Genomic DNA, 12,742 nt, shown 5'->3' on the forward strand with positions numbered 1-12,742 from the left:
TCACAGAAGACCCTGTCTCTGCTTCTGACGGAGCCCAAGGATTGGTTAGGGTAACCTCAGACCCACTAGATTGCATGTGGGCGTGACGATGGTCTTGGAGTCCCTTGATGCAGGATAATTTCTGACTACTCCCGTGCTGTATATTGTACACAATCAGTCTTCAGTAAATATTTGCTCTGTTAAATAGTATAAAAGAATGTTAGACTTATAAAAGCACTTAGAAACCTTTTAGTTCAACTTCATTTTACAAACACGAAAACTATATCCAAAATACCAGTATGAAACCATTAGATAGTAAATGATCTAGGAGTAGAAAGAAACTGGATTTCCTCACTTCCTCCTTAGCATTCTTACTCTTGCCTATTCCTGCAGGCACATATTGTTGAACAAAGAGAAACTATCTAACGGCAGCCCTACCAGGCTGACCTGTGCATTTTGGTTCCCAGAAAGCCTTGGTCCAATCACTTTGACCATGAGAGCGGAGAGTTCCAGTTTGTGTAAACATTTGCCACTTTGGGCAAGAAAGATACTCAGGCTGAGCCACTGTTATTCTACGAGGAAATCAGTCCATGACTCACTGGCTGCTGTGGGAGTGAGCCAAACGTGATGGTGCCACCCTCAACCCCCAGAGGCGTTTCTAAGGACTTTCCTAAAAATAGTAAGATATATTCATTATGCTGGGTGGATATTTCTCAAAGGAAGGATGTGGACATAGTGAGCATTACTCTACATTGTCAAAAAATAATAATTAGAATAGAGAAGCTAAGGATAACGTGTCCTCATGTAGGTGACGGTTCATGAAGGGGTTAGAAAATCTTTTCTGGGCCAACACATTGACAATGAGTTAGGTAATATTCAATGAAATAATCATAGGGTTGGGAATTTTGTCCAGGGGATGGCTATACCTAAGGCATAGTTAATATGCCGAATCCATATGAGTGGTCATATTTAGACCATTATATTCAGTTCTTAATGCTATACTCAAAAGGCCAAATATTGACCTAAATTTTCCATTAGCAAAAGGAGAGAAATTCATCCAATAAAGGATTTGAGAATTATATTGTATAAGGAATGAATGAGAATAGGGAAAATCCTTAGAACAGAGAAGTTTTACATATGTAAAACCACACATTTTATGTATACATATCTATATTTGTATCTTTTAGTTGATATTTTTCATCATAACTGTCCTTACATACTTAAGGGTGCAAGATGTGAATAAGAAATTATATTGAGTCTCTATAATTCCAGGGCCCTAGTGAGTACAAGTCACAGGAAAGGTGCTTTCCTTCTGGAAAGGAGATAGTATTGGTTTCTGAGGAAACTTTCCCCATGGTCACTTATTTAGTTTTGCACTATCCCTCCTAGTGGACACAAGCAATATTTTGGCTTCCATAGATTTATTTTTACAGAAGTAATCAGAACGTATCAAAAATTAAAGTAGATGAGACATGTTTTTTTGGGCAAGGATAGATAAACCCAGAAATGTACAAGACTGAAGGACTTTATCAATATCTTAGGCAAGAATGTTGTAGTGGAGTTTGGGAGAAAATGGCAGATATGGAATCAGAGCTAGCAATGGCTAAGGCAAGAGCAGTCCATGCCAGATGATTTGGCTCATATTTTAGAGACAAGTTCCACTGAAGATATGAGTCAGTCATTGTATTTAAGGACATGCCATATTGATATCATTCATTTTGATATCAGAAAATAAAAGCACCTCAATAAGAAATTTACATGTGGCTTCATTTTTGGAGCCTGCAGCCTGATGTTTTCCAAGAATTTCTCCTTGTTCTTTCTGTGCTTTGCAGAATACAAGCCACATAGCAATAGGAAAAGACTTATTAAAACATGCCAGATTTCTCCTTGCAAACCAGCCCACTCTATGGGTCAAATTGTTCTTATTGTTGGAGTATTAATAACTAATGGAACTTGTCCCCCTTCTCCTTTATCATTGTACTTTAATTCTTTACCTTTTATTAAGGCCATCTTTACCAAAGAAAGATTCCACATTTTGACTGTTGGTACTGTTAAGTCTCTGGGAATAGAAGGTCATGGGGAAGACCAGTCTTGGAGAAGCAGAACCTGAGATAACATGCACTTGAAATATTGAGTGGTCCTCTCTCTTACTCTTATCTTTGGCTTACATATTCCTTTAAGAAAGAGTTTTTCTCCGGAACAAGCAAATCGTGATGATAGATTTGACTGCAAGGGAATATATTACTTTTCTTTGTCCAGGAGAGTGAATCATGGTGCTTTCCTGATTTCAAACATGTAAACTTGGTGCATCATTGTATAAACACCTGCAACATCTACCTCTTTCCAACTTTTTAACAATGACTCATTAGTTTGCATAATATCAATCTTGATGTCTACATTCTTACTGTGAACTTAATCTCAGTGCGAGGACTTTATTTGTTTGACCTATTGCTCCTTTTGTTTATCGGAGTTCCTCACAGGGTTATAGAAAAACATTCAAACAGCAAGTTTAGTAGCTACGAATGTGACCACAAGATGGCAGTGCTTCTCTGCTAATGCGGAACACATGGAGGGTTCGTTTTAGTGGATACTGAATAAACAGGTTTATGGCAGAAGCAAAGCCTTTTTCTATTGGCTGAGTAGACAATGTGAGAAACCGCTATCATTTTTAGAGGAAAGCAAGGAAAACCCGATGATAGAAGTAGCTCTTATGGCTGGAGATTGTAGGTTTATGACTGATCATATTTGGGAAGAACAATGATGGCATGCATTCGAGCTTCATTTATGTACTTGTGGCTGCAGCTGGACTGTGAGTTTAGAGTTTTGGGTAACACAGTATATTAGGTGATGTTTTTGAGATGTCCAGGGGAAGAGTTGCTTTATTTAGGTTTCCTCTAGTTACTGTAGAAAAAGAAAATTCTGGAGAATAATAACTTGATAAACCTTCTTTTTCTTTTTCTTTCTGCACAGGGGTGAGCAGAGGAGAGAGTGTGGGGCTGCATCTTCCTACCGTGAGTGTTCAGGAGGGAGACAACTCTGTTATCAACTGTACTTATTCAGACAGTGCCTCAGACTACTTCTTTTGGTACAAGCAGGAATCTGGAAAAGGTCCTCAATCCATTATGGACATCCGTTCAAATATGGCTAAGAGGCAAGGCCAAAGACTCACCGTTTTATTGAATAAGACAATGAAACATCTCTCTCTGCAAATTGCAGCTACTGAACCTGGAGACTCAGCTGTCTACTTCTGTGCAGAGAATACACATTGCTTCCCAGGCACCTGTAACCATCACCCAAACCTGAGATGGGAGGTGAAGCAGCATCTCCTTTCTTTTAGAATAAATTTTAATTATAACACTTATCATTTTGTTTGTTCATAAGTGGAAACTAACATATGGATATTAAAACCATATAATAAGAAGGTTAGATTCAAGGAGACCCAGAAAGGTTTAGAGCATTTTGTTGGACAGTTGATGCTTAATGGATTCCGTTTTTCAAAAAAAAGTATGGTACACATTTAAGTTAGCAACATGAAGTTTTGATATACATGTACATAGTAAAGAGTCAGCTAAAGAAATGCATAGGGCAAGGTATGGGAAAAATGGCACTAAGCTTCCATGCCTTCTCTGGCTATGCCACCCACCATGTGTTCAGCAATCAGGAAGCCCTGCTCAAGGGATCCTTACAGAGATTTAGTGATGTTTGATTTTGTAATCTAGTCTTTAAATGTGACTTTACATTTGCTATTCAGACTCCTCTCCTATATATAACCCCTTAGTATCAATATTGTAATCCCTATTATGGATAAATTATAACTTAGTTTTCAAAATTGCTTTTGTTATCTTTTTCTTATTGTAAAACATTGCATGCCAACACCAGATAATGTGTAAAATACAAAAAACACAAAATTGATAATTCTGTATCCAGATAGTTTTTTGCTAATATTAGATTGGTGCAAAAGTAATTGCTGTTTTTGCCATGGTTTTTAATGGCAAAAACAGCAATTACTTTTGCACCAGCCTAATATGTAGCTTTGTTTCTTCATAGAGTCCTATTATAATTAGGATCATGATTTTTTCACCTTTTCTTATGTCTCAAATTGAGCTTTTCTCACTTCGTCAAGTGCTCTCCTCAAACACATGCTTTTTAATAGCTCCGTGAGAAATTTTCATAAGTCACAATTATTTTCATTTTCTCACTGTCTGTATCTGTGGTAAAATTTGACAGCCCTTTCTACCTGCTGTTTCTTGTAGGGAAAATGTGATGTGTTTTCCTTTAGAGTCAAGTTTGGATATATACCCTGTGTGTGTGAGGGAAATTAAAACAGGAAGTGACTTTAAAATGTGAACCTCAGATTAGACTCATCAGTATATTCTTCTTCAAAATCTTATTGGTATCTCTTCTTATTTACCCTCTCACAGAATTAAGACGAGTTATGTTTTTTAATCACTGCTATTTCTGCAGAACCTAGTGTAAGCTTTTTCACATTGTTCATAATCAGTAGACGTTTGTTAAAGAGAGAAAAAAATGGATTAATCTTGTATATTCAAAATTTTAATTTAGGCTTTGTGGTTGAATTAAATGTATAATTTTATTTGTGAATAATTAAACTCATAAAATATATATTTAGTTTACTTGAATATTTGAGAGCTTAATATTTCTTTCCATCTATCTATGTCATTCTTTTCCATAAAACTTCGTTGTTTTAAGATAATTAAATTTTTTCTAGACATTTAATTTTTATTGCTACCTTTTTTTTTCTGAGGTATGTGGGAATGTTTTTAATAAATGTTTTTCAGCTACTTTATTCAATTCTTATTAGTAAATTGCAGGAGGCATTTGCATAGTTAATTTGTAGTAGCTTGTTCCAAATACCCCACCTCATTTTCATGTTTTGACTGCTTTAAACAATACTAGCACAGTTTCCTTTTCAAAAGTCTTATCTTTTAGTGTTGTCGATAAAAATAATGAAAATAAAGAAGTTGCACAAATAATTAATTCCCTAATTCTCCCACCTGTGGTCAAGAGTAGGCTAATATTATTCCTCATATTATTCCTCATATTATTCCTAAGGATGGATATAACTGGCGATTGGTAGGGTGAGAATTATCCCTTCTGGCTGAATTATGGCTGTTAGTTATTAGGTTGGTCTTATAGGAAAAGTCATTAGATTAAATTAGGGTTAAAAACAACTGAACAAGCAAGGTCAGTATTGTAGCCCAACAACTCAACTGGCTTTTGTTATTTTCCTGTCTATACCACTAGCTTCTCTCCAGAGAAGAAAGCTGACTCTTGATCAGTCCATTTCCTCCCAGACTGAAATGGATTGAGTGGGCATCATGGCTTATAGTCTATTTATTTATTGCTTAAAAGAGTGTAATTACAATTGGTTTATTTGCTGTATCTTAGTTGTCAATTTTTCCAATGTAAGAAGAAAAATTCTCTAGCTAGAGTGTGCAAAGTCAGTACACAGCTTAGATTCAGACACATTTAAGCATTAAACTTTAAATGGAAAATGGTGCTGATGAGGAGAGACACTAGTAGGTAATAAAATTTACTATAAAATTACCTTCTGAAGTTGGCATAGAATGAAACAGATCAATGGAGCTAAATAAAACACATTGAACAAATACACCAAGTTTGATGTATTTTTTGTTGCCTCTGTACAAACTTGCTATCTTAAAACAATAGATACCTATTTTTTTCAATCAGTTTCACTGGGCTGAAATCAAGGCATCAGTAGGGCCCCCTCCAGAGGCTGCAGAGACGAATCTGTTCCTTGCCTCTTCTAGCTCTGTCAGCATTTCTTGGCTTGTGGTGCCATCACTGCAATCCCTGTTGCTATAGTCACGTTGGCTTCTCTTCTTGTGTTGTCAAGAACACATTTCCACAAGTTCAAAGGCAATATTTCTTCGAAAAATTTTTTGAATACTTAAGTAAAGTAAAAGCTGATTAAATGAAAGGCCAGGAAAGAACCTGTACCAGTTGGTTAAAGGACTGAATATAATGGGTTTATTTGTCTATTAATAGTTAAGTGTATAAGAATGGAATATGTGTGGTTCAGAACATTCTGAGTAATATGGGCCTGCTAGTGACCAGTTCATAGTGAGATGACACATGACTTTGGGAGGCGGAAGAATGCAAGGCTGTTAGAGCTAAAAGTAACAATGCTTTAGGCCATGGGAGTTCACAGATGTCTGATAGGGTAATTAATTTTATTCTTAATAGTCCTATGTTGTTTCAACATTTTCAGAGGACCAGGAGGTGATAAGAAAAGCAAAGTTCCTGAGTGAGAGCAAAACCTTACATAACTGTCCTAGAAAAATATGTTCCTCTACATATAGATAATTTGAATTGGCACGGATAAGACATGGAAATCAATTGATTTAGCTATTGCAGGTGCTGTGTCTTTATGACAGGTGAGTGCTTCAACTCATGTAGAAAATAAAACAACTCTTACTAGTGCATACTCACAACCCCTTAGGTAGTAGAACTGTCTAAAACATACTCAACTCTTCCCTTAGGATAGTATTCCAGTTCATATTCAATTTTTACAGTTTTCATGGAATTTTGGAGGTTCCAAAAAGGACATGAACTGTCTACATTCCCTACTATTCTAGAAAAGTCTCCCCACAGATGTTTAATATTGCAGTCAACATGTCCCTACCGTGATGAGTGGTCCCTGAGGGGTATTAACAAGTGTTCATTGACAATCATTTGGTTCCACCAAACAGCCTTTCTGGCCTTGATATATCTTATCATCACTGATCAAACAAATCAATAATTTATCTAAGATGGAGTTATTGACATTTTCCATGGATGTGCCATTAAGTTCCATAAGAGGTGCTTGCATAAGGACTTTAGTCAGAAAACCATGTTTAGCATGATCCTCTGCTCATGTACTTTTTTTCTAGCTTCTAAAGTGCCTTTCATACATGGGACTTTGTCTTCATTAGGAAATTTATTTGAATAGCATCAAGGCATCAAATAATTTTAGTATTTGGTGTCCATTTTTATAAAGATACATGAAATATACGAGAAGGTTAAGAAGAAGTAAAGAAGGTCAAGAAACCTCATCAGCTCCATTATATTTGGAATTTGTGAACTACGTTAAAACATTGACTATCACTGTTTATATTTATCATAATTTGACATGCAAAAATGAGAGTCACAAGTTCAGCTACTTGCATTAATTTTACTTCTTCTAAGAGATTGAATTTTATAATAGAGTCTTGGGTAGTTATTACATAATAAGTTTCATGTTATTCCTTTTCAACTTTGAGTATAAGACATTAAAACAATTAATTGTTTAATTAATTGTTCAATTAGTTAATCAGAAGTTGATATAAGACTGTCCAAAATATCTGTTTGGGTATGGACACTTCTTAAATAACTAAAATGCAATTAAAAGATTTATTGATTGAGAAGTGTAATGGAGTTGAACACGATGAAGATAAATTTGTAATATTTCATAATTAGTCCACCAAATTGAAGAAAAAATAATGGATGCTTTTACAAAATAGATAACTTGTACTGTATGTGGTATCATAAGATTTAATGGTGATTCCTGTGAAAGATCTGAAGATACTTCAATCAGTTTTGACAAGGCTAAGATAAGCTATTTTAAGACAAGAACGATAAGCTATGGCTACTATATTTAGAAATAAATTACAGTAGCAAGGCAATGACCTTTGTTGTTTGCAATGTTGTTGAGTGGTATCACTAGGGCATGGCCTTTAATATTCACACAGAAAGAAAAGTTTGTTGCAATCAGTGACCCTATAATCAGTTGTCCTGTATATGGGATTGCCCAGAATACATTCTCTTCAGAGCTGGGCGTACAAAACGGAGTGGCTTGCTGGGGCTTATTTGGGGTCTGAATTGAAGTCATGGAAAAAATATAAATTCAAAGGCTTAATAACCTTATAACCAAACTCTGATATCTAATATGATCCGTATGAACAGAGCTGGCTGTTGAAACTGAATAGAAAAGAGAACGGGACCTTTAAAATACAACTTGATATCTGAGGAGTTAATTCTAAACTCTTCATCAAAGAGAGATTGTTTTTCTGAGTTTGGCGCCAAGATTGGCAACTGGATAGACATTGGAATTGAGGAGGAATATTGTTATATCAATAGATAATGCAAAAGATCTGCAGAGATCTGTCCAAACCTTCTTATCACAATGTGATGTATTTGTACTTTAGGAGAAACAACAACATACATAGATGTGAGGCTAGAGGATTACGGTATCTTACATTGGCTCTATAATTCATTACAGGCATAAAATACGTGTCAATCTCCCAGTTCCATCACAGGTGCAATGACAAAATACAGTAGTTGGTCGAATGATCATTTTTCCTCTCAATGTCACCATGTTTATTTTCAGATTTGTTAACAAATTAAGAGTTGGTTGATCCAAAAGAAAGTTTGCATTGGGTGAGGTTCTCATAGAGAAGTGTGAGATAACACACACTAGTTTGCTATACCAGGAAATCTCTGTTTCCTGTTCTAGGGCAGCAGTAGCAGCAGCACATGGCCCAGTAATTCTTCTCCCACCTTGCCAGGTTCACCTCACAGTACAGAGTCCTGAAAATAAAGAAGAAGATATTTTTTTTTTTTGTCTAGAAAAAGAACCAAACATGTTACTTTCTAGCCTGCTGAAGGTGGTCACAGCTTCACTCTGGCTAGGTAGGGATGGCCTAGTGGGAATGGACTTTCTGTTTGAACTAAGGACCTTGGAAGTATCTTTATGGAAACTTTGGGAAGGAGGGGTAATGGGGTACAAAAATCGAACTTCTTTGTTCCAACCCACTTTATCCTTAAACCTTCAAATTCTCTTTTTTTCCCTTCAGGATCTGGCATTGCCCAGAAGATAACTCAAACCCAACCAGCAATGTTCGTGCAGGAAAAGGAGGCTGTGACTCTGGACTGCACATATGACACCAGTGATCAAAATTACGATCTATTCTGGTACAAGCAACCCAGCAGTGGAGAGATGATTTTTCTTATTCTTCAGATGTCTTATGACAAGCAAAATGCAACAGAAGGCCGCTACTCATTGAACTTCCAGAAGGCAAGAAAATCCGTCAACCTTGTCATCTCTGCTTCACAAGTGGGGGACTCAGCAACGTATTTCTGTGCAATGAGAGGGCACAGTGAGAGAACCGTCGGAGGGAGGTGTACAAAAGCCCCGGGGACCTGCTTGAGACCTCCATCTGCTGGAGAACCAAGGCGGGAAATCAACATCACAGACAGGAAGTGGCTACAGCTGTGGCAGCACAGAGGCAGTGTTGTAGGAAATACACTCACTCTAAGAAAACACCTCTTTAAGTTCACAGACCATGATCAAAATTATCATTAATTAAAAACTTTCTTATCTCTGAATCTTTGGTTTAAAGTTAGACATATCAAATTTGTGACTGAAAGTTGAAGATAAAAAACAGCCACAATAAACAATTTGCCATTTGGCCACTAAATTGAACTGGATTCAAAAATATTTGACTGAAAAATCATTAAAAGTCTCTGTGAATTTTCACAACAATTTGTTCAGTAAATACTGGGGATCTGCAAAAAGTTCATGAAAAATGTGTATTATAAAAACTATTTTTGGATTTCAATTTTTTTTTGCACCAAAATGAACTTACACTTAAATTGTTATATGTAGACAGGATCTACTTTGAGGCACTAAGAAAAATAAGACAACAATCTGAAAAGAACCCCTATTTGAGCAACAGATTCTGCTAAAATGAAGCAAAAAAAAAAGTTTCACATTTATGGTGAAGGTTGGGTAGTAGAATTGTGAAATCATCAGTTCTCTATGAAAGTTTACGAGGTCAATGCTCCAAATAAATCAGCAGTTTGTAAGTGGATAACTCATTTTAAGAAGGGATGAGACAATGTTGAAGGTAAAGCCTGCAGTTGCAGACCATCCACACTAATTGGTTTGGAAAATGTTAATCTTATTTGTGCCCTGATTGAAATGGACTGATGATTAATGGTAGAAACAATAACCAACACCACAGACACCTCAGTTGGCTTAGCTTACACAATTATGACTGAAAATTAAAGTTGAGCAAACTTTCCATTCGATGGGTGCCAAAACCATTGCACCTAGATCAGTTGCAGACAAGATCAGAGCTTTCAACAGAAATTTTAAGCAAGTAGGATCAAGCTCCTGATGCGTTTCTTTGAAGAACTGTAATAAGAGATAAAGCATGGCTTTACCAGTATAATTCTGAAGGCAATGCACAATCAAAACAATGGCTACCAAGAGGTGGAAGTGGTCCAGTCAAAGCAAAGGTGGACCAGTAAAGTGCAAAAATTATGGCAACAGTTTTTTGGGATGCTCAAGGAATTTTGCTTGTTGGCTTTCTCAAGGGCCAAAGAGCAAAACCATTTGCTTATCATAGGCATGTTTTGAGATATGTAGTCAAAGCTTTAGGAGAGAAGTGCCTAGGAAAGCTCCACCAGAGATTTCTTCTTCACCATGACAATGATCCTGCTCATTCCTCTCATCAAACAAGGGCAATTTTGTAAGAGTATTGATGGAAAATCATTAGGCATCTACATAGCCTTGATTTGGCTCCTTGAACCCCTTTTTGTTTCTTAATCTTAAAAAAATCTTTAAAGGGCACCCATTTTCTTTAGTTAGTAAGTAAAAAAGAACTCATTGACATGATTAAATTCCCGGGACCCTCAGTTATGCAGCAATGAACTAAATGGCTAGTATCGTTGCTTACAAAAGTGTTTTGAGCTCGATGGAGCTTATTTCAGGAATAAAGGCTTTTTAAATTTTTATATTTTATTTATTTATTTTTTTATGTTGGAAGGTCTGTTCTTTTTTTTATTTTTATTTTTTACTATACTTTAAGTTCTAGGGTACATGTGCACAACGTGCAGGTTTGTTACATATGTATACATGTGCCATGTTGGTGTGCTGCACCCATCAACTCGTCAGCACCCATCAACTCATCATTTACATCAGGTATGACTCCCAATGCCATCCCTCCCCCGTCCCCGCTCTCCATAATAGGCCCCGGTGTGTGATGTTCCCCTTCCCATGTCCAAGTGATCTCATTGTTCAATTCCCTCCTATGAGTGAGAACATGTGGTGTTTGGTTTTCTGTTCTTGTGATAGTTTCCTGAGAATGATGGTTTCCAGCTGCATCCATGTCCCTACAAAGGACACGAATTCATCCTTTTTTATGGCTGCGTAGTATTCCATGGTGTATATGTGCCACATTTTCTTAATCCAGTCTGTCACTGATGGACATTTGGGTTGATTCCAAGTCTTTGCTATTGTGAATAGTGCCGCAATAAACATACGTGTGCATGTGTCTTTATAGCAGCATGATTTATAATCCTTTGGGTATATATCCAGTAAGGGGATGGCTGGGTCATACAGTATTTCTAGTTCTAGATCCTTGAGGAATCGCCATACTGTTTTCCACAATGGTTGAACTAGTTTACAATTCCACCAACAGTGTAAAAGTGTTCCTATTTCTCCACATCCTCTCCAGCACCTTTTGTTTCCTGACTTTTTAATGATTGCCATTCTAACTGGTGTGAGATGATATCTCATTGTGGCTTTAATTTACATTTCTCTGATGGCCAGTGATGATGAGCATTTTTTCATGTGTCTGTTGGCTGTATGTATGTCTTCTTTTGAGAAATGTCTGTTCATATCCTTCACCCACTTTTTGATGGGGTTGTTTATTTTTCTCTTGTAAATTTGTTTGAGTTCTTTATAGGTTCTGGATATTAGCCCTTTGTCAGATGAGTAGATTGCAAAAATTTTCTCCCATTCTGTAGGTTGCCTGTTCACTCTGATGGTAGTTTCTCTTGCTGTGCAGAAGCTCTTTAGTTTAATTAGATCCCACTTGTCAATTTTGGCTTTTGTTACCATTGCTTAATTTTTATATTTTAATTTTACTTTACATGAACCTTTTGAAATCTCCTTGTATTTACTGTGTTATTGGCATTGTTTTCAATAAGAAAGGCATTGAAACCTTTTATATTTCCCTTCTAAATATGTTATGTTGTTTATATTGTTTAGTGGATTAGTTTGATTTAGGTTTGTTTGCTGTGAGTAAATGGTACTCACATTTATTTTCTAAAGATATCTACTATGTGACAAACTGTGCTAAGAGCTCATTTCATCTTATTAACACCTCGAATGTGGAAGAAATCAGTTTCCATACTACAGATTTACCTGCCTCTCAACATTCTTATCCATGAAGTGATAATTTATTAGTGACTTCCAGAGGGACATGTGGTGAATCTTCCTCAAAGAGGCACAAACCTTTTCATTTATATATAAATAAGACATCTTTTCTTCTAAAATGAATCACCATTTTTGAAATATAAGAAATTTCCCTTTCACTATGTTTCCACACGGTTTATTTAGTTCTACCGATCTATTTGTTTCATTCTATGACAATCTCAAAATGTCGTTTCACAGTAAATTTTATTATCTCTTAGGGTAAATCACTTTTCACCAAAAATCTTTTTCAAGGTTTTAAAAAATAATTCTTGCACATTTAGTTTTCAGTATGTTAAAAGTTCTGTCACATTTTCCTTATGTTCAATACCCTTCTGTTAAACTGACAAAACAAAAATGTCTAAAAACCAGAAAGTTGAAAGGGCATTTAATGAATATGTTAACAAATATCAACTTGCTTTTGTACTTTTTATTCAGAAAAATGATATTTTTTCATTTGTATAGGATCTTTTATGTTCTCTATTACATTGTGAAGTTTCT

At 36.0% G+C, this 12,742-nt stretch overlaps 1 gene segment (V, D, J or C); it reads left to right on the plus strand.

Annotated features, from left to right (window-relative positions):
• Positions 1–1,989: 1,989 nt before the first annotated feature.
• Positions 1,990–10,777, plus strand: LOC710361 (T-cell receptor alpha chain V region RL-5-like). The segment is given in 3 exon segments: positions 1,990–2,788; positions 2,950–2,990; positions 8,835–10,777. Coding segments are annotated over 3 exon segments (594 nt in total).
• Positions 10,778–12,742: the final 1,965 nt, after the last annotated feature.

The sequence above is a fragment of the Macaca mulatta genome, chromosome 7, assembly GCF_049350105.2.
Source record: "Macaca mulatta isolate MMU2019108-1 chromosome 7, T2T-MMU8v2.0, whole genome shotgun sequence".
NCBI classification, from domain to species: Eukaryota; Metazoa; Chordata; class Mammalia; order Primates; family Cercopithecidae; genus Macaca; species Macaca mulatta.